The sequence below is a fragment of the Thamnophis elegans genome, chromosome 4 (genome assembly GCF_009769535.1).
Source record: "Thamnophis elegans isolate rThaEle1 chromosome 4, rThaEle1.pri, whole genome shotgun sequence".
NCBI classification, from domain to species: Eukaryota; Metazoa; Chordata; class Lepidosauria; order Squamata; family Colubridae; genus Thamnophis; species Thamnophis elegans.
The window spans coordinates 125,371,523-125,398,501 of record NC_045544.1 but is presented as its reverse complement, the minus strand read 5'-3'; the positions used below and the strand labels follow the sequence as shown (position 1 = coordinate 125,398,501).

Genomic DNA, 26,979 nt, shown 5'->3' with positions numbered 1-26,979 from the left:
AGCCCATTTTCGCCCTTTCCAGGCTCCAAGAAAGCTGTGCAGCATGCGTGCATGTGCGGGGCAGGTCAAGCACACATGCGCAGGGGGCATGGCACGGGGGGGGTGGCATTAAAATATGGGGTGGGCACGCGAGCACATGAGATAGCATGCCCACCCCCTCTTTTGGCACCTGAGGCGAAAAAGGTTCGCCAACACTGGTCTAGGAGCTACTCTATCATTTTCCACTCTTCACAAAATTCAGGCACTAAAGTTGCACTTAACATAGTATTAAGAAAACCATTTGTTACTTTTCGTAATTTTTAAAGAAAACAAATCTTGAAACCGCGACAATTGACTCAGCAAAAAAAAAAAAAAAAACGAACAGAGAAAGATATCATGCATCCTTTTATTTTGAGAAGCAACCGCCCTCTTTTTCAATTTGCTTATTTAAAGGAGGGGCGGAAAAAAAAAAAAGCTTAGCTGCGCTCCGCCCTTTGAACTACATTTCCCACGAAGCTCCGCTCTACGCGCATGCCCACTGGGGCTTCGTTTGACTGGCAAGTTGTTTGTTACATTCTGAAACAGCAGCAGCTTTCCTGCACTCTCGAGCTCCCAACTCTCTTCCCAGGTTCTGCTGCCCCCTCTCCTCATTTTCCCCCCTTTCTTCCCTTTGCTTTTTTTTTCTTTCCTCATTCCTTCTACTTCTGGACTTAGCAATAACTCCTTCCCTGCATTTCCCCCCCCTCGTTCCTTTCTCTCCCTTTTTATAATAAATACCATATCCCACCCCCTTTCTAAAGTCATTATTAGCCTCCCCCCCCCTCCCCTGCTTCTCTCTGCCTGCGCTGGAAAACGTAAAAGGAAAGACAGTGGAAAAATACTCTGGTTGAGTAAGGGGAGGGGGGCGAGAGAGAGACAGAGAGAGAGGGAGAGAGAAACAGCCCACAAGAAAGCGGAGAATCGAAACAGATGAACTACAAATGAGAAAGAAAAAAAAGATGGAATTGCACATTTTAGAGCACCGCTTAAAAGTAGCGAGCATAGCGAAGGACAGCATCCAATTGTTTACCTATGGATTGATCAAACTGGCGTTCCTCTCCTCCAAGACCAGGTAAGCCGGCTAGGGAACTAACAATTTAATTGCTGACACAGAATTGGTTAGAAAAAAAAAAAGATGAGAAGCAAAGGAAAATCGCCCTGCAGAAGAAACGACACATAAAGAGCCTTTTTAAGATAACAATAATGCTAATAATGATGATGATGATGATGATGATGATGATGATGATGATGATAATGATAATAATTACTTGCAGGCACCAAGGGTTTTTTTGGGGGGGGAGGGGAGGTTATAGAGGGTTTAGTTTTAAGGAGATGAACCTCCCCCTTTAACACACTTGTGTGTGGCTGCGTCTCCACACATAGGTATCTCGTACCCCAGTCTGTTTGCTTAGAGCCCTCAATGGTTTCTTTCATTTTCTAGTATCTTTTCAATAGAGGCTCTTGAGTTTCTGCACAAACACGCCCCCTTCTTCCCTTCCCCCCCCCCCCCCCAGCGGAGTCGATTTTTTAAAAAATTCTTTAAAAGATGTTGCTGAAGGGGAAACTGGCTTTAGGATTTGGGGCTCGCTGTTCCATACATGTCCAAACTCACCTTTAAAAAGAATCGTAATAGTAATATGAATAAGGAAGTGTAAGTGTCTAAACAACAACTCAGAGAGAGGGATCAGCGCCCAGGACAACAAAGAGCAGCAATAAGAACGGGAGGAGGCAAAACGAGAGATATTTGTGGGTTGCCTATTTTATTCCTATCTGTTAAAATCAATGTCAGGTTTGGGGAAGGGGAGGATTTATTGATAAATGGGGAGGGGGGTGGGGAGGTTGTTATATTCTCTGCAACATTGCCTTATTTTTTTTTTCCTCTTTTTGAATAATGTTCTTTTGGAGGAAGTCAAGAGGTCTGGATGAAATATATGTATATAGGAACAAGCAGAACAAAATTAAAATGTTGTGCTTTTTTTGTTTTTGGACCGTTGAGTTCAATCCCTGGATTCCTTCCTCTCCCTCCCGCCCCCTCCCCCCACAAATTATTTGACTTGCAAATGCATAGTAAATAGAAAGATAGGTTTCCTCACCCACCTCTGCTCATTTCGTGCAGTTGGAACAGGAGATGGGAGTTTAAGAAAAACCATTTCTGAACTCAGTCCTTTGCCTCTTGACGGTAGCCTTTTTAAGTATGCGGAGAAGAATCCCCCTTCAAAAAAACCATTTTTAATAACCACACACCCCTAATGGCTCCAGGGAAGGCTGCTAATAGAACTGAGTGTGCGTATTCATGTCGAAACTAAATTGCAAATTAAAAATGCAAAGATAATCTTTCTCTCCCCCCCACGCCCCCCCACTCCACCCTTTCTTTCCATCTTACAATCTGCCTGGTTAAATGGGGGGTGTTTTTGCCATTGAATTTCATAATTGTCCTTTATCTCCAATGAAAACTTCACTGGGTTGAAATTTCCCTTTGATTTGTGGCTTGGCAGTTGATGTGGTTTGCTGTGTAATGTTACCACGGCTAACTTGTTTACAGCTTCTTTTGAATAACTCAACTGAGTATTATGCCTACAGTACAACAAAATTGTTTTTTTTTTAAAAAAAAAAATACAGTTCTGTTGATGGACAGCAACGGAACTCCCTTTTTTCATTGTATTCTTAATCTTTGGTGTTATGGGAGAGGGGAAACCATCCCAAAGGTTGGTTGTTGTTTTTTTAAAATGTCACCAATAACCTTTAAATCCTCCTTGTCTAAAAATATTGCATTTCAGACCTCGGCAAGCAGCCTTTTATATCCTAGCTTAACGCATTGCAAATCCTTGAAAACACATGCCAAAGGGAATGCCGAAGTTGGATTCTTTGCCTTGCTAGGAGCTGGGTAACTGCTAACTTTTTTTTCCCCAGCGATTTTCTTTAACTTTTCAAATCAGTGTCTAAAAAGGCAATTTATTATCAATAAGTTTTTTACTAGGCTGCCTCCCCCCCTCAGTTTCTTGGAGGAAATTGTTTAAGCTTGTGATGGAATGCTTAACTCTGATGTTATAGGCTTGCCAATAGAGTTGTTATTCTCCCTTGTGCTTTTCAATAATGTAATTGCTCTAGGGACAGAATAATTATTCTATGACCTGGACAGATGCAATTGAAAAACAGATTCCTGACTTGTGTTAACAACTGCATATTTCTCTAGAAAGTGCAATAGACACTTTGATCATTGGTAACTATTTGCTTCTGAAACTGCTTTGCCATTGTCTTCTGAGAGGTGGTGGGGGTTTTGTTGTTGTTGTTTTTTACAATCTAGCCTACAGCTCTGAGATTTCCTAGTGGTGTTCCATCCTAGTATAACCAGTTTATAACCTTGTACTCGTTTAGATTCTCCATCAAGACTAAATTGACCCAGTGCTGCCACCTACCGAAAGAATTCTGCAGTTCCTTCATAAAAAACAACTCCCTGTTCATTCAGAATTAAGCCAAGGGTGATCCTTTCTCTGGCACACTAGTGCTCTCTGAATAGAAATCGTGTCCACTCAGCCTGTTAAAAGTGCATTGAAACATTTCAGCTCCCACCATCAGTCTGATGTGGTACAGTCAGGAACTGCTGCTTTACCAATCCTTTCTGCTGGATACAGCCATTAACCAATAGAATCCTGGATTGTACCAATTTGTAGTGTAATGCAGGTTGAAATTCTCAGATTTGAACACTTCATGTTTTTTTCTTAAAACTTATGAAGTTACAGTATTATTTAAAGAGAGAGAGATTTGGGTTTTCTTTCATCTATTTGGGGGGGGGGAGAAAACCCAAATCTCTTTTTACTCATCTCCTTCTAAGGAAGGGCTTCTCCCAACCCATTTTAATATATTATCATTATAGAATGTTTCTATTGTATGGTAGAGTTTGTAATGAGCTCCCTTCCCTCTTCCTTTTTATTCATAACAACAGCCTTGCAAGTTGACTAAAGGCCAAATCATCATTGTGACTTTATTTCTATAAAATAAAGGCACTTCAACAAGCTCAAAATAGAAAGGCACATCTCTTGTCCTTTTTCATCGCGCTTTGCAGACAATTGTCTTTAAGATATTTTCTCTCTAGTCTCAGCTCAACCTGCCTCGCAGGGTTATTGTGGCAAAAACAAGGGGCAGGAGTATTAGATATGCTTGTCAGTTTGAGTTATACGTATAAAAATGATAATCTAATAATAATAAACTGACCAGCCTAACTTTTCTGATAGCAGCAAAAATTGGCTAGCTATTTCAAATTAGAAAATATATTTAATTCTCTTCAAATTAAATTTTGTTTTGACTCTGATCCTGTCCTTGACAGATGAAATGTTGGATTGGCACCAGCAAGACCCAGGTTCAAATCAACTGCAGAAGGTCACTCAGTGACTTTAGGCTGCTCATTTGCCCAACCTACCTCACAAGGCTGTTGTGCTCTCAAAGGAAAGGCATGATGTAGATCACACAGATCTATGGTCTTCAAGAGGGTAAAAGAGGATGTTGTAACCCCAAATAGCATAGTATATATTCTGTAAAAGTACAGGTAGTCCTCAACTTACAACCATAATTGAGCCCAAAATTTAGGTTGATAAGTGAGAAATTTGTTAAGCGAGTTTGCTGCGTTTTACAACTTTTCTTGCCACATTTGTTAAGTGAAGTTTTTTTCTTACTTACCTCTTCGAAATCTTGGTGCGACTTATACACTGGTGCTCCTGATAGTTTGAAAAATACGGTAATGATATTTTAGAACTAATGGTATTTTCATTAGTTGTTTTAAGGAGTAACTCTTTCATTTAAAAAGAAAAAGGTTTCTAGGACTCAGATTAACTCCTTGTTTCTTTTCCCTTCCGAATCACGTGGCTTTAGACTGATAATCTGATGCAAGGTGAAAATCAAATTCCCCACTCCAATTTTCTCCAATCCTAAACAAGCCACAATGTTTATGCGCTCTAGTTATGGTAGATTATATGTGACAGAAGAGAAGAGAAGTTTCTGTGTAATTCTAGAAACTGAAGTCTGATGCATCAAGAGGAAACCAGTCTTAAACAATAACTCATTGCTTCCCCATACTTAGCATTCTTTGCTAGAGGTAAGGGAGACAGGCAGAGAATGTGATAGCATTTGTTTTAGTAGCTACAATAGGCTGACCACCTATTCATCTGTATCTTTGGCTTTTTATTTTTTTTATTTTGTTTATATTATTATTTTTAATAATAATATATTATTATTATTATTTTTGTAAAATAACTCAAGGCAACAAACATATCTCTTTCCTCCTCCTCCTATTTTCCCCACAAGAACCCTAGGAGATGGGTTGGGCTGAGAGAGAAGGACTGGCCAAAAGTTACCTAGTTAGCTTTCATGCCTTAAGTGGGACTAGAATTCACAGTCTCTTGATTTCTAGCCTGGTGCCTTAACCACTAAAAGGCTCTTCCTTTTCTTAGAGATACTATAAATCCCAGAATTCCCAGTTCCCATGACTAAGGTGACCAGATTTTCAGATTGGTAAAGAGGGACACCTTTGACCCGAGGGGGGGGTGATTAAAAATTTTATACGGAGCAACAAAAATTTTCATACAACGCAAAAATAGTATTGTAATATTTTATTTTATTTTAACATAACTACAATTTACAAATATAAATTGTAACTGTTGCCAAACATCAAAATTTTGATCACGTGACCATGAGGATGCTGCAATGGTCGCTAAGTGTGAAAATGGTCGCTAAGTGTGAAAAATGGTCATCAGTCACTTTTTTCAATGCCATTATAACTTTGGTCACTATACCACCTTTCTGGCCACAGTTCTTAAGTGAATAACTGCAGCTGATAAGTTAGTAACATACCGTATATACTCGAGTATAGGCCGACCCGAATATAAGCCGAGGCACCTAATTTTACCACAAAAAAACTGGAAAAGTTATTGACTCAAGTATAAGCCTAGGGTGGGAAATGCAGCAGCTACCGGTAAATTTCAAAAATAAAAATAGATACCAATAATGTTTTTGAATATTTATTTCAAAGAAAAACAGTAAACTAGCGGTGTATTCAATGAAATACTTCACTCACCTCATGATGCTTATGTCCCGCTGTGATGATGATGTCCCGTGCAGCCGCGGGAGCGATGTCCCGCCTCCTATGACACACGGCACAGTGATTCCTATCATTGGATCACTGTACCAGAGGAGGTGGGACATCGCTATGTGGCTGCTTGCCATAACAAGGAGGAGGTGGGACATCGTTGCAGAGCGGCAGGAGGGGGAGGAAGGGGAATCGTAAGACAGCCCTGCATTACATTAGAACATGAGGAGGGGGGATGGTGCGGTGCGCGCTGCGCGGCAAACTGACACAGAGGGAGGGGAAACTCACAGGGGCACTGGGCCATTCACGAGTGTCACCCAGCGGCATGGCCCCGCCCCTTTTTCTCCTCCATTTCGGGCAAATTTTTCACTGACTCGAGTATAAGCCGAGGCGGCTTTTTTCAGCCCAAAAAGTGGGCTGAAAAACTAGGCTTATACTCGAGTATATACAGTAAGTGAATCTGGTTTCCCCATTTGACTTTGTCAAAAGGTGATTATATGACCCCAGGACACTGAAACCATCATAAATACGAATCTGTTGCCAAACATCAAAACTTTGATCGCGTGACCATGAGGATGCTGCAACGGTCGCTAAGTGTGAAAATGGTCGCTAAGTGTGAAAAATGGTCATCAGTCACTTTTTTCAATGCCATTGTAACTTTGGTCACTAAGCCCATTATACCATCTTTCTTGCCACAGTTCTTAAGTGAATAACTGCAGCTGGTATTTTGTATTTTGGATAGAATCTTTTTTTAAATAGCCTAAGACAATTTAAAAAAAGAATCCACACAGAATAAATTGAAGTAAAACATTTCAAACTATTCTTTCTATGCACAATATATTTCAAAGTATTGTGCATAGAATTTTTAAACATGGTTTCACTTCAATTTATTTTGGATAGACTCTTTTTTTAAATAGTCTTAAGACAATTTAAAAAAGAATCCACACAGAATTTTAAAAAATCCTATGCACAATAAATAAAATATTATTTTAAAATACATTTAAAAAATAAAAGAAAAAAAAACCAGCTCACTTACCAGCAGGCTTGCACTCCAAGTAAACCCAGAATGATGTAGATGTTAATACAAAGAACTGAGCAAATTGAAATGGTGAAATTAGTCAGGGAAATATTTTTCAAAGAAACTTTGCCACCATTTTGGAGCAGACCTCCAACCTCCGTGCCCCTCCCCTCCGGAAAATCCAGGAAGTAACAGTCGCTTCCCTCTCTAGCCACATGTTTCCTGGAGCTCTATGGTACTTGGTCATTTTTTCTTATAAAAGTGAGTAAAAGGGGCGCGCGGGGGTCCGTTTTGTTGCTTTAACGTTTTAATATCTTCAATGAAAGTACTGAGACAGCGAGGGATTAGACAAGGTGTTTTTTGTCTTGCCCCGGTTAGGATTTCTTAAGCAAATCCACTGGGCTTTCAACATGAAGCCAGAAAATCGGGACTTTTTAAAAACGGCCTGGGACACGGGAAAATTTGTTATAAAGTGTGATTATCCCACTGAAATCGGGACGTCTGATCACCTTACCCATGACTGATTTTTAAAAGGGACACGGTAGCTCAGTGGCTAAGACGCTGAGCTTGTTGATCAGAAAAGTCGGCAGTTCAAATCCCTAGCCCCACGTAATGGAATGAGCTCCCGTTATTTGTCCCAGCTTCTACCAACCTAGCAGTTCAAAAGCACATAAAAATGCAAGTAGAAAAATAGGAACTACCTTTGGTGGAAGGTAACAGTGTTCTGTGTGCCTTTGGTGTTTAGTCATGCTGGCCACATGACCATGGGGACATCTTCGGACAGCACTGGCTCTTCGGCTTTGAAACAGAGATGAGCACTGCCCCCTAGAATCAAGAACAACTAGCACATATATGCAAGGGGAACTTTTACCTATGACTGTACTGTGTTGGAATTCTAGCTGTTGTAATCAGATTAGATCTGGTGTGTGCTGAGTTGGGGAGAAGGAAGTAGAAAACCCTGGCATAGAATTTCTGGGGAAAACAATTTCATAAATCAAAGTGAGACAAAAACCAGTGATTGTTCTGTAGAAGATATGACACATTTTGTGTTTTTTTTTCCCCCCCACTGGTGGAAAAACTTGATACTGTCCGGGCAGAAGTAACTACAAATAGTCCTCAATGTACGACCATTCATTTGGCGACCATTTGAAATTACAACAACACTGAAAAAAAAGTGACTTACAACTGGTCCTCACACTTACAGCTGTTGCATTCAGCATCCTCATGGTCAGGTGACCAAAATTTGGGCACTTGGTAATCACCATGTATTTATAACACTTGCAACATCACCATTTGTAACCTTCCCAGCTGGTTTCCGACCAGCAAAGTCAATGGGGGAGACCAGATTTGCTTAATGCCCATGTGATTCATTTAGCCACTGCAGTGATTCGCTTAACAAGCATTGCAAAAATAATTAGCATGACTTATTTAACAACCACCTTGTTTAGCAATGGAAATACTGGTCCCCAATTGTGGTTGTAAGTCAAGGACTACCCATGCTATAGAATACTTGTTATGTGCTGAAATTGATTGATTTGAGAGCCAAGGTGGCGCAGTGGTTAAATGCAGCACTGCAGGCTACTGCTAGATCAGCAGGTCAGCGGTTCAAATCTCACTGGCTCAGGGTTGACTCAGCCTTCCATCCTTCCGAGGTGGGTAAAATGAGGACCCAGATTGTTGGGGGCAATATGCTGACTCTCTGTAAACCGCTTAGAGAGGCCTGAAAGGCCTATGAAGCGGTATATAAGTCTACTGCTATTGCTATTGCTATTTATATCATCATGTTCTTTTAATGACCCCATAATCCCTTGCAGGGTGGAGTCTGGGCAACTGAATGGAGCTAGTAGAGTATTTTAATGGCCGGATGCCCTTCCTGTCGCCAATGCGGAGTTTTGTTCAGCGGATATATTCTCAGTGTGCTCAGAGAGAGAAAATATCTGCCTCTACCTGGGATCAAACTCACTGCTGCCTGACTGAGAGGCGAGAGCTCCATCTCTAGGCCACCACAACACTCCTGAAATTGATTATGCCATGAAGATAACTCTTAGTGACCACATAGACCTCCTCCAGAAGATCTCTCCCTATCCAGTCCTACACGCCTTCCAATACTGCATTGATCATTATTGTAATTTATTCCATCCACCTTACTATTGGCTGTCCTTCTTTTCCCAGGATTATGGGACTGGCCCACCCCATCCATGTCAGCAGATAAGGAATGCTGTGGACCCTGGATCCTGTCAGTCAGGGTAATCTGGCTAGCAGGGTAATAGAACAGCAGAACAAAAGAGTTGGGAGATCTTGGGAGGTCTTCTAGTCCAACCCCCTGCGCAGGCAGAAAACTATATACCATTTCAGACAAAAAAAACTCAGCAACTTTAAGATTCATGGAGTTCAACTCCCACCCTGCTGGCTGGGGAATTCTGGGAGTTGACGTCCACACCTTTTAAAAGTTGCTGAGCTTACGAAACACTGCCCTGTACCATTTCAGACAAAATTAGGTCCAAGAGAAGAGCCTTCTCTGCTGTGGCTCCTGTCCTTCGGAACACTTTACCCCATGAAGTGAGATTGGCTCCCGTCCTTCTGATCTTCCACAGCAGCCCAAAGACCTGGCTATGCCATTTGGCTTGGGACCAGGGATGGTTTTCACTTACCTACCCTACCGGTTCGCAAATGTGTGTGCTCGCACATGCCCCGTCCGCGCATGCGCCGGGCCTTTCGTGCATGCGCTTTGCTCGAAAAAATATCCCTACATAGGATGAAATAGGGCAGTGGTTCCCAACCTTTTTTTGGCCATGCCCCATCTAAGCATCTCTAAAATCCTGATTGTCCCCGCTCCTCCCTGGTTATATATAATTCTTACTTTACTCAAAAAGTGAACTTTACTCATGCAGAGGAAGCCTAAAAGGCCATTAACTTGGTTTAAACAAGGTTCAAACTGCCCCCATTAAAAATCAGATTGCCTCCCTATGGGGCGTGGGCCCCACCTTGGGAACCACTGAAATAGAGCCAGGGTGGGTGGGCGGCCATCTGAGATTTCCGCTACCAGTTCAGGTGAACCGGTCCGAACCGTTAGAATACCACCTCTGCTTGGGACCCCAATGAGAGAGCATCACACTGGGGGTGGTTGATAGACCAATAGCAGATCCCACCTCTCCCCCACCCCCATACACATTCCGCTCCCTCCTTCCCCGTCTTTTAGTTATAATTTGTATTCTTATTGTGCTTAAATATATATTTTCTCTATAGTGAGGGAGGAAGAGTATCCAGACTGGGTTGACCTTGTCCTCTCATTGATTGGATTGAGTCAAATAAGCTCTTTGGGCTCCGTCCCCTGGCCACCAGGTAGACCCCAGTTATTGACTCCATCCACTCACTGGAAAGTGCACCATTCTGGATCTCCAGCAATTAACAAAGGCTTAAAGGGAAATTAAGTTGGACCCGACGAATCTTGCCTCCCTGCACCGTGTACAGCCTCCTCCTGCAGGAACGGGACTGCCACAAGCCCCCTGGGGCGGCACGAATTAAATATATAAAAACTAGAACTTTCTCCAGAAAGCTGAGTTGGTGGGGGGGGGGGGGAGTAATAATTCTTATCTTATTGCCTACTCTTTTAACTGGCATGATTTAGATACACTGGTGTGTGCCTTTAAACTTTAAATAACCAGAACAGTAACTAGCACCAGCAGTGAATAATCTGTATATTACCCAATCTGTAGTTTAAACAGTTTAAAAGCCATAAGATTATTACATTTGCATTTTTATGGTTATTTTGAATGTGTTGGTTCGAGATCCTGCTTTACAAGGCCTAGTAATAGAATGCTTGGGTATAAATTATTTCAGTAAGTACAATCTTCTTTCAACTTTCACTACCCCAAAACTGACTCTGTAACCTAGAGCATTCTTCCATAAAAGAGCTTATTTTGTAAACCTAACTCTTGTGGTTGGCAGGCTTTTGATGAATGTAACCTGTGAGATTATACTATGACAAAGCAGATCATGGACTTAGTGGTTAATTTGGTCCAGTGGTTAAGGTAGCAGCAGGATGGAAACCGAAAGACTGTAAGTTCTAGTCCTGCCTTAGGCATGAAAACTGGGTGGATGACTTTAGCCAATCATCAGGAGACTGTTAGCTCTTATCCTGCCTTAGGCATAAAAATTGGCTAGGTGACTTTAGCCAATCACCAACCAACTGTGAGTTCTAGTCCTGCCTTAGGCACAGGGGTGGATTCCGGCAGGCACTACTGCACGCATGCGCAGTGCAATTAATTTTTTTCTGCACATGCGCAGAACTATAAAACAAGATGGTGGCACCTATGGCACCGCTCGGAGAACCGGTTCGGGGGCATGGTAGGCTTGGGTCGCTGCCGGTACCAGCGGCCCAGGCCACCAAATCACTACCTGTGAAAACCGGCTGGGTGACTTTAGCTAATCACCAGCTGACTGTGAGTTCTAGTCCTGCCTTAGCCATGAAAACCAGCTGGGTGACTTTAGCCAATCACCAGGAGACTCTGAGTTCTAGCCCTGCCTTAGGTATGGAAAAGCGGCTGGGTGACTTTGGGCCAGTGTATTCTCTCTCAGTCCAGCTCACCTCACAGAGTTGTTTTTGGAGAAAAAAGAGAAAACAGGAGGAGGAAGGAGTACTAGGTATGTTTGCCACCTTGGTTTATTTATAAATTAATAAAGTTGGGTTAAAACAAATCTTAAATAAAACAGTGTGCAGAGTAAATCCAAACCTAAGCATGGCATTGGATTGGGTTGAGATGAGTTTTTCCCCTAATTCTAAGATGCTTTTAACTGCTTGTAGAGAATAGAATCTACAAACAGCCCTTGATTTACAATCGTTTGCTTAGCAACTTCAAGCACACTGAAAAAAGGGACTTTATTATCATTGCGTTATCCCCACCATCAGTGGATGGTTGCAGTATCATGGAATCATGTGATCACCATTTACGACATTTTCAGCTGACTTCCAACAAGCAAAGTCAGTGGGGGGGAAACTGGATTTCCTTAACAGCCGTGTGATTTCCTTAAGAATTGCACCGATTTGCTTAACAGCTCTGACTCACTTAACACGTACTTGCTTAGTAGTAGAAATTCTAGTCCCTGTTGTGGTTATAAATCAGGATTATCTGAATCCCTGCATAAGCGCACCAGTGTGCCTTCCGTCCCTATTCTACTGTCCCCCATTTATTTGTACTCATTTCCTTTGTTCATGCCCAGGTTTATACTTATACCTGTTACCTTGTAACATGTTTGACAAACTAAATAAACAAAATAAAATAAATACATAAAATCTGGTAAGGAGGAATTTGGTTTGGGCTTTTTCTGGCCCGCTGGATATTTCAATTGGTGCTTTGCAAGAAAATGATGTCTCTAATTTTTTTTCTATCCCTATTTCTATTCATAAAGTTACAATGTCTGGTTGCTTTCTTTCTGTATTTATTATCGTCTTTTTTTCAAAATTTCATCTCCTGAATCAGAATAAAACCCAACTCTCCAACTTCATAAAACAAAACAAAACAACATAAAAGAGCAGCAGCATGGGGGGGTGGGGGTTGATGGCTAACCTTTTCGATGGTGTGTGCCAAAAGCGCGCCTGCACCCATATTGCAATGCACGCGTGACCCCCTCCGCGGGCCCGCCTCTGCGCATTCACGTGCAACCCTCCAGCCCCCCCATGCACATGTGATGCCCCCACATGCTCACGACACTCCCCATGCTCCCCGCACATGCAGGCATGACTCCCCCCCACGTGCACATGTGACAGACACACCCGATCCCCTTGCACGTGAGTATGTCTCCTGCATGCACTCTGTAAATGCGCAGCAGAGACCTGAAGACCTGGCTGGTTGGCGGGAAGCACACCCACACGCGTGGTAGAACTGAGCTGGGACTACGGCTCGCATGCCTGCAGAGAGGGCCCTGCCTGACACAGGTTTGCCATCACGGGTATAGGGCAAGGAAAATAGAAGAAAAAGAGAAAAAAGAGCTAAAAGTATGGTCTATACCATTCAGGCCTGGATAGTCTCTCTTTGTTCAGGTCCTTGCACCAAAGATCGATTAGTGGTGCCTATTCCTTTGCAGACAGATGGGGGCATGGGCTGTCTCCTTCATCCAGAACAACTGAAAACTCTTCTTTCTGACCAAGACAGAGAAGTAAGTTCTTTGAAACCTCTCTTTTTATCCAGTGGATGGGGGCCAGGTGTTATTCTCCAAGCAGCCCCACCTGAATCCTAATATTCAGTGCTATTTGTTCTTCCACTCCTTCTTCCCGTAATGCAACTTCAATCATAAAAGGAACTTGAGCCAGCAGTGTGATGAAGTTGCAAGGAAGGCTAATATGATTTTACATTGCCCTACCAGAACTGATTGTGCTTCCCACTTGAATAGGAGGCGCCTTGCAAATGAGTTACTTGAGGGTGATCTGGATTTAACTTTTACTTATTCATTAAAAATATTTGTAGTTTACAGATGGTCCTTTGCATACAACCACAGTTGAGCCCAAAATCTCTCTTGCTAAGCAAGACATTTGTTAAGTGAGTTTTGCCCCATTTTTACTATCTTTTCTTGCCATAATTGTTAAGTGTGTCACTGCAGTTAAGTTAGTAACATGGTTATTAAGTGAATCGGGCTTTGCTTATCAAACAGTCACAAAAGGGATCACATGGCCGCAAGACACTGCAACTGTCATAAATATGAGTCAGTTACCAAGCGTCTAAATTTTAATCATGTGACCATGGGGATGCTAATGGTCAAAAGTCACCTTTTCCAGTGCCGTTGTAACTTTGAACAGTCACTAAACAAATTGTTGTAAGTCAAGGACAACCTGTATGTCCTCCCTTAAGGACAGAGATGCTACCACTATGGGTGGGTTACTTATAAACGTACAATAAAGTGGTGGCAAATATTGCAGCATTTTATTGAAAGAAGCGTCAGTTAAAGCTAAAGTCAGAAAATGTTCCAGTAAAATCTTTCAAGAAAAACATAAGGGGGAAGCTTTATTAAAAAACTTCAAATGATGGGGCCACGGTGAAAAAGGCCCTGTCTTTTGTGTTAACCAGCTGGATAGCACTCAGAGGAATGGAAGGAGAAGGACTTCAGTTACTCATTTTAAAGGGTGACTCGGTTGGTACAACTCTGCCCCTTTAGGAAGCACATTCACCTGAGAGGACACACAATGTATTTAAACTAAAGACTCCTGGGCTACAGCAGTGGTGGGGAGCATTCTGATTTATTTGCTTTTGGGTAAATGAATGTTCACAACACTCCCCAAATTCCAGATACGCCCACTGATTCTAAACCAGGGGTCGGCAACCTGCAACTCTGGAGCTGCATGTGGCTCTTTCATCCCCCTGCTGTGGCTCCCTGTTGCCGGTCGGCTCCACAATCGATAGGGCTTTCGGTTAGGACAGGTAGAAGAAAAAGGATGCTGCCCTAGGAGGGGACTCAATGGATGGGGGGCTTCCGGTTAGGATCTTTGTGGCTCTTTTGAGTGTTTAAGGTTGCCGACCTAAACATTGCTTCAACTTAGCTTAGTTCCAGAACAGGTAGGAGAGAAATGTGGTGGACTTTTCTCTATTCTTCTTTTCCCTGGCTTGCTAGTTTTCTGTTTCATTTGGTTGGTCATCTTAATAATTTACCAATTGGAATACAATAAAAAAGGAATGCAAATCAACAAACATTGGAAGTAAACAGGACATTGTAGTGGTGTTATTTTTTGAAAAGGAAAATGAGAACTCCATCAGAAACACCGTAAAAACAGTAGGTTTCTCATTAAAAGCTAACCTGAAAACAGACTTGGTATCCATTTGCAAAACAGGAAATATAAATCTTCTTTCTGTTTACTTGCAAAAAGAGGAACTATCCCCTCCCCGCTAAAAAGATACTGACAGCTAAAAACAAAACATTAAAAGAGTATTGATTTGGATAACATTTGCCTATTATCAGTAAAGTCAAACAAAACAGAAGTACTTGTGTATTTATCAGTCATTCAGGTACTTTGATGAATAACATCACACAGCCTTGGCACTTTAATCTGGGCTTCTCCAATAAGACTTTGTCCTCTCCTGATTAGGCCACCCAGCTACCTTCCCCTAGGAGAGAGGCCTACATAGGTAGTCCTCGCTTTATGACCACATTTGGAACCAGAATCTCCCATCGCTAAGCAAAGAGGTTGTTAAGTGAATCGGGCCTGATTTTTCGGTCCTTTTTACCGCAGTTGTCAAAGAGAATCGCTGCAGTTGTTAAGTGAATCGGGCCTGATTTTTCTGACCTTTTTGCACAGTTGTTAAGTGAATCATGCAGTCATTCATTGTCTCCAGCTTCCTTCATGGAGTTTGCTTGTCAGAAACCGGCTAGAAAGGTCCCAAATGCTAATCAAATGACCCCGGGATGCTGCAAATTTTATACATGCTGGCTGGCTGCCAAGCAGCCAAATTTTGATTATGTGACTGTGGGGCTGCCAAGACAGTGTTATGTGCAAGGACCATTTGTAAGTTCCTTTTTTCAGTGCCTTGTAACTTGTAACCAGGGGTGGGTTCCAGCTTCTTCTACTGCCGGTTCATTCAGGGACGCGCTTCGGAACCTCAGCAGGTAAAAATGCTTCTGCGCATGCACAGAAGCAAGAAACAAGATGGTGACATCTATGGCGCTGCCAATAGAACCAGTGCGGGGACATGGGCATCCGAGTTACTACCTACTCGTCCGAACCAGTCCGAACTGGTAGGAACCCACCTCTGCTTGTAACCTGTAGTGGCAGTACTGTACCGGCAATGAAAGCCCCCTCTTTGCCAGCCATATTTTATGTTCAGAAACTCAAGCAGGTTCTTAAACAGCTACTGTAGTTTGCCCAAGAAAAGTCAAGGCCAGAATCCTTTCAGAAGTTGAGCTCTGATGAATAGATCATCATCCTATAATTCCCATCCCTCTGCCCAAATAGCAGTAGCACTTAGATTTATATACCACTTTGCAGTGCTTTTACAACCCTCTCTAAGTGGTTTACAGAGTCAGCATATTTGCCCCCAACAATCTGGATTCTCATTTTACCCACCTTGGAAAGGATGGAAGGCTGAGTCAACCATGAGCCGGTGAGATTTGAACTGCTGAATTGCAGCTAGCAGTCAGCTGAAGGAGCCTGCAGTACTGCACTCTAACCACTGCGCTACCTATAATGCATTTATAAGAACTACAGACAATCCTAGTGACCACAATAGAGCCTCAAATTTCTGTTGCTAAACAAGACAGTTGCTAAGTGAAATTTGCTCTATTTTATGACCTTTCTTGCCACCCTTGTTAATCCCTGCAGTAGCTAAATTAGTAACACGGATGTTAAGTGAATCTGGCTTCCCCACTGAAGGTCGCAAGAGGGGGATCACATGACCCCAGGACACTGCAACTGTCATAAATATGAGACAGTTGCTAAGGGCCTGTATTTTGACCACATGACCATGAGGATGCTGAAACGGTTAGTTAAGTGTGGAAAATGGTCATAAGTTGTTTTTTTCAGTGCCATTGTAACCTCAAACGGTCGCTAAGTGAACTGTTGTAAGTTAAGGACTACCTGTACAAGCTTGGACTGAAGGCTGAAAGAGTATTTCCACTGTTGCTTCCCAACAACTAATATTCCAGGCCTCATTATGCAGTAAAACCTTGATTTTCCAGAATTTGCATGCAACACACCAAATTCTGCTTCAATTTGTGTTATTTGCATAATGATGACATTATGCAAACGACATATATTCTTTGATTCAGTGGACTTTCAGGAATAACAACCACCTCTCCCCTAGTTAATCATTTGAAACGAGGTTTCACAATGATATTAATGGCCATTGATAGTCTGATCCTCCATGAATTCATTGCGGTCTCTTTTAAAATCTTCCATAGGCATAGCAATTGGCTGCTGTAAACACAGCTGCGGGCAGCAGATTGCATTCTACTTCCTATTACACTTGCTTTGTGATATGCAGGAGCTTCAGATTATATATGGAATTTATCTTAACGATATCTATGAAGTCACCACCAAGCTGAAATGCTGCCTTTGTCTTTGCACGTACAATTGAAGTGGCAACCCTGAATCTATTTACTGGAGCAGTGTTTCACAATGTCAACAACTTTTAAGGTGTGTGGACTTCCATTCCCACAATTCCATTCTGAAGTTGAAATCCACGGATCTTACAATTGTTGAGATTGAGAAACACTGTGTTAGAGTCAGAGGTGGTTTGCTCTTACCGTCACTACCGATATACTGCTCGCGGTCCGTTTGTGCATGCGCCGGACGTGCGCTGTGCATGTGCCTGATGTGTGCTGCACACACATGCACAATCCACCTCCCTTGCGACTACCTGCTGCTTGTTGGGGCTTGTGCAGGCACCACATGCTGTGCGCTCATGCACACTTTGCCATTTCCTATAAAAACAGTCTATAGAGCGCGGGCAGGGTGGCCCAAATGAGCCACCGTACCGGTACATTCTGCCAGCCATTGCCCGTATGGCCATACCGGGCCGTACCCGGAGCAACCCACCACTGATTAGAGTGTAATTCCCATTGAATCCAGTGAAATCAGCTTTGGAGTAAACAGATTTGAGGTTGCAAGCAGACTCGTATTCTTAATTGTTTCATTACAACTCTCAAATAATTGGTAGCACTGATCACAAAGCCCTGATGATGTTACATAGTTTGGTAATGAAACGTCTGCAAAAAGCCAACCAAGCTCAGAGAGCACCAAGGACCTCACAGTCTTAAATAACTTTTGAATTCTTAACTAGATCAATTGAAGAAAATGTTGCCCACATAATTGTCCCATGCCCAAATAGCAAAAAAGTACGAATAGAAAGTTGGGGATGTTAAGGTTTTTATTGCACATGACTGATACAATGCCAGTTGCATTGAATGTGATTAAGCATGGAATGAGAAGCTGCAACACTGAGTACACGCAGAAATAAATATCCTGATTTCCACCAAAAAGAAAAGAAGTATGTCTCAGAGGCCATTGTCTTCTCTTGCTTGGCAGGCAAGATCTGGATTTATGTATTTACTTATTCCTTCCACTGCTTGGCTTTGTTAAATGCAGCCAATTTAGTTGCTTGACTTGGTAAGTGAGAAAAATATTAGCAAAGGCCAAAAAAAAAAAAGGCTTGGCAGGATTAAGGATGATGAAGTTTGCAGCCAGCCAACACCCCATTTTAGAGTTTATGTTGGATCTTCAGTAAACCTTTTCAAAATGTTTGGGGCTGTTCTAGTCGCCAGTGTCCTAACTATTGGATATATTGGACATCAGCATGATGAAATAAAGATGGAAATCTGTGTTTTTACCTTGGAAAGAGAAAACGAGGGGAAAACAGTCTGGGATTTGGATTATTTTGGATTGAAAAAGCTGTCATAAAGAAGAGGCAGAGACACACTATCTCCTGGAATTTTATGGGTGTAAATTATAGGTGGACACACTTGAGTTGAATCTTAAGAGAATTTTCTTGATGCTAAAAGTAATTTGGCAACAGGAAACCCTTGGCTTGAAGCACTTAACTTTAAAGCTTGGACAATTCTGTGGCCAAGGTGTTAGAACTCAGTTGAGCCACCACCTGTGCCCCCACGATACGAGTAATGTGAAGCTGGCCACGCCCTGCACCCCCCCAGGTCAAACACAACGCTGATGCGGCCCTCAGTGAAATTGAATTTGACACCCCTGATCTAGAGGGCACCAGACTGGAAAGGACTGTCATATGGGTAGTCTTTGACTTACGACCACAATTGGAACCCAAACCCCTGTCACTAAGCATGCTTCTTAAGTGAATCACACCTGATTTTATGGCCTTTTTTGTCGTGGTTGTTGTTAATCCAACTTCCCTTGTTGACTTTGCTTGTCTGAAGCCCCTGGGAAGGTCATAAATGGTACTCACGTAACCTTGGAAAGCTACAACAGTCTTAAGTTTGGTTTGGTTCGGTTTGGTTGGTTTGGTTTATTGGATTTATATGCCGCCCTTCTCCCAAGGATTCAGGGCGGTGTACAACATTAAAAAAAACACATATTACAAAAGCTAAAAAAAAAAAAGATAGAATATCCAAAAAACAAACCCAATTAAGATTAACAATAACATTTTTTTAAAAAACGATTAAAATTAACAATAATCAATAATTTATTTTGTTTCGTTCAGGCCAGGCTGGCTTGCTGGATAAGGCAACTTTTTAGGGCGCTTCAGAAGGACCGGAGATCGGGGATTATACAAAGCTCCGGGGGCAGCTCATTCCAGAGGGAAGGCACTCCCACAGAGAAGGCTCTTCCCCTGGGGTTCGCTAGCCGACACTGTCTGGCCGACGGCACCCTGAGGAGGCCAACTGTGGGATCACACTGAATGGTGGGAGGCTACCGGTGGCAGTAGGTGGTCTCGCAGGTACCCTGGGCCTAAGCCATGGAGCGCTTTAAAGGTCATAATTAGTACCTTGAATCGCACCCGAAAGACAAGTACATGTCAGTTGTGAAGTTCCCAAATTTTGAACACCTGACCATGGAGATGTTGCAATGTTGTAAGTCACTTTTTTCAGTGCTATCATAACTTCAGATGGTTGTTAAACAAATGGTCATAAGTCAACGACTATGTGTTTGAAAGTAGGACTGTGGAAGTCTGTGGAGGGTCTTAGTCATCCTGGTGGTAAAAATCCAGTTGCCTCCTGTAAAAGCACCTTTAGGACCAGAAAATTTAGTAGGAAGATAAAGGGTTATAAGGAAAGAATTTCTTGATGCCGAAGCACCCATTGGCACATATCTTTTCAATATACCATCTTACAAACATTATTTTGTGAATATTTTTAACAGCATCTGGTTGATGCAAAGATGTCATAATATTCTGAAGGGCTCACTTGCAACTGGCATGTTCATTACTCAGCAACAGCTAGTTTCTTACTTGTTAAGTTCAGGAAAGTTCAAACTGCATACTATTTTTAAATTACCTTCCTTTTCCATAGAAATAGTTTCAAGTAAATAAGTTCAATCTTCAGTCTGTGAATGTTCAGGCTGCAATAAATAAATGTCTTTAGACTCCGGAACATTCAATTTCTCTCAAAACACAAATATCTTTCCTAAATCTGTAACGCTGCAATTTTAAATTTTGAATTTCACAACAATTCAGTGTGTGTCGAGGACTGACTAGGCTACAAAATACAGCTTCCTGCTCTAGATGGTTGAGGACAGAGGAGCATCCAGGACAAAAATTGAGATCCAGTTGGATTGAAATAGGATTGATGTTTGTTTTCACACTGCATAGTTCAGGCAGGAGGTGTTTTTTTCCCCCTCTCAGATCTGTAGGGAGATTCCAGGAATCCAAGATGATATTTTCCACAGACAAAACAAATACTCTGCCTTTTTGTACTTTTGCCTCCTTCAGTGACTGATTTCAGAGGAGCTTCAGCAGAATGCAGCATATCACCATAGGGCAACATTGTAAAAAGTGCAATAATAATAACAATTTATTGAATTTATGTGCCACCCAACTTCCCATCCCAGAGGGTAGCTATGCACGTATCCAAAGAGCTACCTTGTAAGCAGATGGAAACACCTGGCCAACCTAGGCTCAGAAGCTAAGCAAGATCAATTCTGGTTAATACTTGGATGGGATACAGGTAGTCTTCAACTTAAAACAATTTGTTTAGTGACAGTTTGAACATCACCACTGGAAAAAAGTGACATGACCATTTTTGGCACTTAGGAAGGTTGCAGCATCCCCATGGACATGCAATCAAAATTTAGACGCTTGGCAACTGATTCATATTATGACGGTTGCAATATTCCAGGGTCATGTGATCCACTTTTGCGACCTTCTGACAAGAAAAGTCAATGGGGAAGCCAGATTCACTTAACAACCAGTTTACTAATTTAATAACTGCAGTAACTCACTTAACAAATGTGTCAGGAAAGTTCATAAAATGGGTCAAAATTTACTTAACAAATGTCTCACTTAGCAACATGATTCAAGATTTAATAAATTTGTATGCTGCCCAATCCCGAAGGACTCCAGACGGCTTACATAAAAACAGTTTTAAAAATACTAAGAAAATTTAAAATACAAAGACAAGCAAGTTAAAAGAACACAACATGCACTCAAGCTTAGTGGGGCTGGAACTCAAATCAAGAGTCAACAGCCCCAGGCCTGCCGGAATAGCCAGGTTTTAGTAGACTTTCGGAAGGCCGAGAGAGTGGGGAGGGTCCGGATCTCAGGGGGTAGATCGTTCCATAGGGCCGGGGCTGCTACAGAGAAGGCTCTCCCCCAAGGAGCCGCCAGACGACATAAATTTGGGGCTCAGTTGTGGTTGTAAGTCAAGGACTATCTGTACTATAGATCTATAGGTTAGAATAGGATTTTTTTTAAATCCCAGAAAACTTCAGACATTAACATTAAAACATTAAGAAATTATTTGGAGTTTCTATCAAGTCTCCAGGAATCAAGGTTGATTTGGAGAGTTTATTTCCAAAAATGAAGACAATTTGAGCCTCCCCCCCCCCCCTTTAAAATCTGCTTTAAAATAGTTGTTTCAATGTCCACTAATCAGATCAGTTCAGCCGATGGGCGTAAGAGACTGATCTCTTATTATTCTTCTCAGTTATATGCTCCCAAGTGGATCAGGTTTTTTTTTTCTTAAAACAACTCTCTTTTAGGCATTTTTTGAGAATATTTTTTTGTGCAGCTGTGTGATTCCTAGCTGACTATTTTATTTATTCTTTGGAGCTGGCGGATACATTTTGGTCATTAGCGAACATTTGATGTTCCTGAATTCCTATTGCGTTATTCTCTCTGCTGTTTTTAAAATATTTTTCTACTTTTTTAATAACATATTTTGATGAATTGCTCACTGCTCTGAGAACTATCACTGGGTAGCATAAGCATATGATAAATACACCAGCAAATCAAGTGGCGATTGCATTGAGCATCTGTCATAAAATGTCTGCCACCCAGGTGGGTCCTTTTTCACAAAATGGCTGCCATATTGCATGTGCTCAGCCACAAAATAACCATTTTCTACAAGGAAAAAAGCAAACAGGTGAGCTAAAGATCTTCCCAGAAAGTTTGAGTACAGGTAGTCCTCAACGTACGACCACCATTGAGCCAAAAATGTATGTTGTTAAGTGAGAAATTTGTTGAGTAAGTTTTTACAACTTTTCTTGCCACATCACTACAGTTGTTAAGTTAGTAACACCGTTGTTAAGTGAATCTGGTTTCCCCATTGACTTTGCTTGTAAGGTCGCAAAACAGGATCATATGACTCTGGGACACTGCAACCATCATAAATGTGAGTCAGTTGCCAAGCAACCAATATAAATCACATGGCCATGGGGATGCTGCAACAATCATAAGTGTGAAAAATGGTCATAAGTCGCTTTCTTAAAGTGCTGTTGTAACTTTAAACAGTCACTAAATGAACTGTTGCAAGTTGAGAACTACCTGTGCTAGAAAGAGAACATTATGAATCAGGAAGCAGATCTATTGAACTCCTAATTTTCTTTTCATACACCCATTTTACAGACGCATGCTAGTTTTTTTCCCAAAGAAACTTTCCATTCATTCTGTCCTGCGGCATTTTGTCATTTTGATGTTCCATGAATGTTTCGGTGGTCTTTATTTTATTTGGAAAATAAAAACTGCCGCTACAATTTAGACATTCATTTTGGAGCATGACCACTTTAATCAACAAGGATCCATGGAGGCTTGCAGATATTAAGAAAGGTACTTTTAACTTTGTTCATACCCACGAGCATCACTTTGGGAAGCTCAGCTTTAAAGAAATGCTTTGCTTTTGAGTATTAAAATATGTTGCAATGTGTTTCATGAATGCTGCCTCTTAGCATATGACCCCGAATTGGTTTTTTTTGGGGGGGGAAGGGGGGGAATCACCTTTGAGCAAATAATGCATTGAAACTGGAAGCACAAAGAGCACAAATACTTCAGTAGCATTTCTCATGCTTTAGATCCTGGTTTTCCATTTAAAAGAGGTTTCAGCCTCAAGGATTTTAGTTGCTAGAGAATTATTACTAAGCATCATTGCTGATGCTGAACTATATTTTACCCCACTTCTGTGTGGAAAGTATATTGCATATAATTCCCAGATCTGATTCTGATATGGGTGATGTTGTTGGCATGAATAAGCCTGTCCTAGATATGAGATGTTCAAGGGCTTTACCAGAAATTCACCTCGGAGTTGAAGGATGCCATTTTTATGTGGTGTTGAACACATTTGGGGAGATAGTGCTTCCCCAGATGATGCTGGGCTGTGATTGGAACTGGTGTGAAATTGTGGTTGAACTGTGGGGTTAGAGTTGGAAAAGCACAGCTTTAGTTCCTCTCGGGAGCTCACTGGGTGACTTTGAGCCAGTCTCATGCTCCCAGGCTAAAGCATGGATCAAACGTCTCTGTCGCTGCACATCAGGAAATGTAGCATCTGTCATTCGGAAACGGTTGCATTGCTTTTGCATCTATGCATCTAAGAATGTTCATTCTGGCTAGGGGGAGCTCAAACAGCAAATCATGGGACAGAAAGTCTCATCAACCAATCAGCAGGCAGGATTTGCACCTCTGCACATTGCACAGTTGAGGTGTGTGCATAAGCCCACCTGCAGCTATCTGACCTAGGTGGTCTTCTCCTTCTGCTGTGGCCCTCCAGCGGCCAGCAGATCTTGCAGCAGAGTCAGACAGTGAAGAGGTTGGGGAGGAACATGGGCCAGTCCTGGAGGCTGGGGAAGGCTCGGATGAGGGCTGTGTGTCGGAGGCAGAGATGGGGCCAAGGCCGTCTGACAGTTTTCAGCTGCCTTCAGAGCTAGACAGCAGTGAGGCAGAGGAACAGCTGGAGCCTGTTCCCAGTGAGTGCATGCACAGAGGTGCCAGAAGAAAAGAACAGCTAAGAAATCAGGATCAGCTTGGGAGTAAAGCCATAGATGGATGGTGAATGGCCCCTCCCATAGGAAATAAAAGAGGGGCGAAAAGGTAGTGGGCTTTTGCAGGAAACAGTTCGTTCTTTTGTTTCAGGAGTGTGAAGATCTGTCCATGAATCTCAGAGACTCTGTGTCAAGTCAGTGTGTGTCAAGACTCTGTGTCAAGTGTGTCAGTGCACAGCACTGCTTGTGGGAAATATTTACATGGCAGCTGTCCCAGCTAGATAAGGTCTGTGGTCATAAATTCACCTTTGAAAGACTGCTGAATGTGAATGAGATGAATTCACATTTGTTTAATATAAGGGGTTTTGTCGGGACCAGGAATCTGCTTTGTGCTTTTTGGGGAAACCTAGATCAGAAGAGAAGGTTGCAAAAGTTGATCCCATGACCTTTGGACAATGCAACCGTCATAAATATCAGCCAGTTGTCAAGCGACTGAATTTTGACCATGGGGGATGCTGCTGTGGTCATAGATGTGAAAAACTTTTTTCAGTGCCATTGTAACTTTGACCGGTCACTAAACAAATAGTCATAAGTCAAGCAGTACCTGTAGTTCAATCTGAGGTAAAGAGGCTAAATGCTCCCATTACGGAAATAGAAGCAATTTGGGGAAATTTGGGCTCTGTCATAGAACAGGAATCTGCTTCCTGCTTTTTGAGGAAGCTTAGGTCAGAACACCTTCACCTTCTCCTCCTCCTCCTCTAGATCAAGCTTTAAACTGCCACAATAAAGCCACCTTCTTGGCTTTATTGTTGGCCAAAAATAAGCCATTATTGGTACACGTTTCTGGTAGTAGCCAACATACCAGCAGATGGGCTGGGCTCTGTGTGTCTCCACATTCACATAGCTTGTTTTTAATCTGCTAAGAGCCTCCACTTGAGCACATTCATTTTACATTCACGAACTCCAACTCTCAACCTATTCAGGGTCCTCCAAATAATAATATAAGGGAGGTCAGATCCTTCAGCCATATCCTCCTTCAATGCTATTCCTTGCTAGATTATTCCTTACCTAGGCTTACTCATCAAGCCCTTTGCAGCTTGAGTATGTAGCAATGCCAACACATAGTTATGAGCTACCCTAAATCAACCATAAGAGCCAATGCAGTGTAAGGATGAAGATACTGGACAAGGAACTAATTGGTTGATTGATTGGTTATATGCTATCAAGTCAATGTCAACTCTTGGCAACCACATCAGTACAGTTTCTCCAGGAGGATCTATTCCAGAGGTCTCCAACTGTGGCAGCTTTAAGACTTGTGGACTTCAACTCTTGTTCAGTCCACAAGCCTTAAAGTTGCCAAGGTTGGAGATCCCTGATCTATTCCAACCTAGTCCTTCAGGTGTTCCAGCTGTTCACCCATCTCTGCTATGATTGAGTCCTCTGAAGGACCAAGTTGGGGATGGATCATTATGGAGAAATCATTAAGAGTTAACACCTTCTTGATGACACAATCAAAAAAGGTCAGAGATGGCTTTATTTTGAATCCAAGCCAGACCAAAATACTTAGGTATGCATACACCAGGCTACTTCTGCCAAGCTGTGTAAGACGATTCCTTTGCAAAAATAGCTGAAGCATTTGGGTAAACAACTTGGGAAGCTTGATGGAAGTTTGCAAAAGGAGCAAATAACTAATTAAGATAGGCAGAGAGATAGTGTTTCCCACAACCCTTGGAGGTATCTGGTGGAATTCGTGAGAAGGAACTAGAGAAGGAGAATAAAGCGTGAATCATGATTAACCTGTAGAACTTGCAGCCACAGGATACAGTAAGGATTACTGGAGATAAGAGTTTACACTGCTGGATTAGGGCACTATCTGTTTTAGAATTCCCTCTTTAAAAACTGAGGTCCCCACATTTTGAACTAAGCAATGTCCTAAACATTTTAACCCAGATGGATATGGATTGCAATGCCTGCAGCTAGTTATAACTTTAAACTATCCCAGCAGCTCTGCTGGGAACATGTAATAGAGTTGAAATACTGCTTTAATCCCTGGCTTGTGATATCTGATTGCTCACTCTTGGAAAGCCGTGCAGTGAATAGATGGACCTTTTGCCTGATTCATCCTGGCTGTTTTGGGGTATGTTTTGAAGCCAGGGAGATGGGAATTGATCGTTGCCTTAGTCCATACAAACTTCTGGTGTCTGCAATTTCCCCCTTTTAGATGTGCACTTTTTACATATACATCTTTTGAAATTCAGCCAGCCACAACCAAACAGTTCGGGAGTTGTGTGCACGCACAGCTAACACATTCCAGGTGCATAGCCTGGTGGTATTCGTACAACTTGGTTACAGACTTCACTTTGAGTTTACAGAACAGACTGGTGTTTCATCATCATCAAGCTACCCAAAAACACTAAACAGGTTCTGCAAATGTATTTGTTGGTTCTTAACCACAATAAATATGTTTGTGGGAAGACAGCCTTTTAAGTCTTTGCACTTACTCAGGGTATATTTGTCCTTTTTTTTGGCTCCTATTTGTTGCTGCGTCTTTACAATGGAAAGGACTAACTCTCTTTGAATGGCCTGGCGTTCTAAGCAGACTTGCCAAGTGGAACATATGGTTTATCTTTCATTTTGTATATGTACTTTTGCATTGGAAGAGCATGTCGATCTGACACACTGGGCTACTATTTATCTCCATGCAAACAACTATTTCCCCCACTCTGTAGGAGATCTTTGGAAACTTGGCTGAGAGAGCTTGAATTAAGTCAAGTCACCACAAGGGCCTTTTCCCACTTTCCTCTTTATGATCCTTTTTAATTTCAAAAAGCAAAGATTGAATTTAGGACCTTCTCAAAGTCAAATAAGATGATTTACCTGCTACAGTATATCGTGCATCAGTATAGGTAGTCCTTGACCTAGGACCACAATTGATCTCAAAACTTCCAATGCTAAGCAGGAAAGTTGTTAAGTGAATTTTGCCCCATTATACAACCATTCTTGCAACTT

At 42.0% G+C, this 26,979-nt stretch overlaps 1 protein-coding gene across 1 annotated transcript in view; it reads left to right on the top strand.

The window, feature by feature from the left end:
* The first annotated feature begins 536 nt into the window (after nt 1-536).
* Nucleotides 537-26,979, top strand: part of CASTOR2 (cytosolic arginine sensor for mTORC1 subunit 2) — a 107,855-nt gene continuing 81,412 nt past the window's right edge. The window contains exon 1 of the mRNA XM_032216855.1: nt 537-1,090. Coding sequence (XP_032072746.1) covers nt 960-1,090 — 131 coding nt within the window. The 5' untranslated portion in view covers nt 537-959. The remainder of the gene's footprint in view (nt 1,091-26,979) is intronic.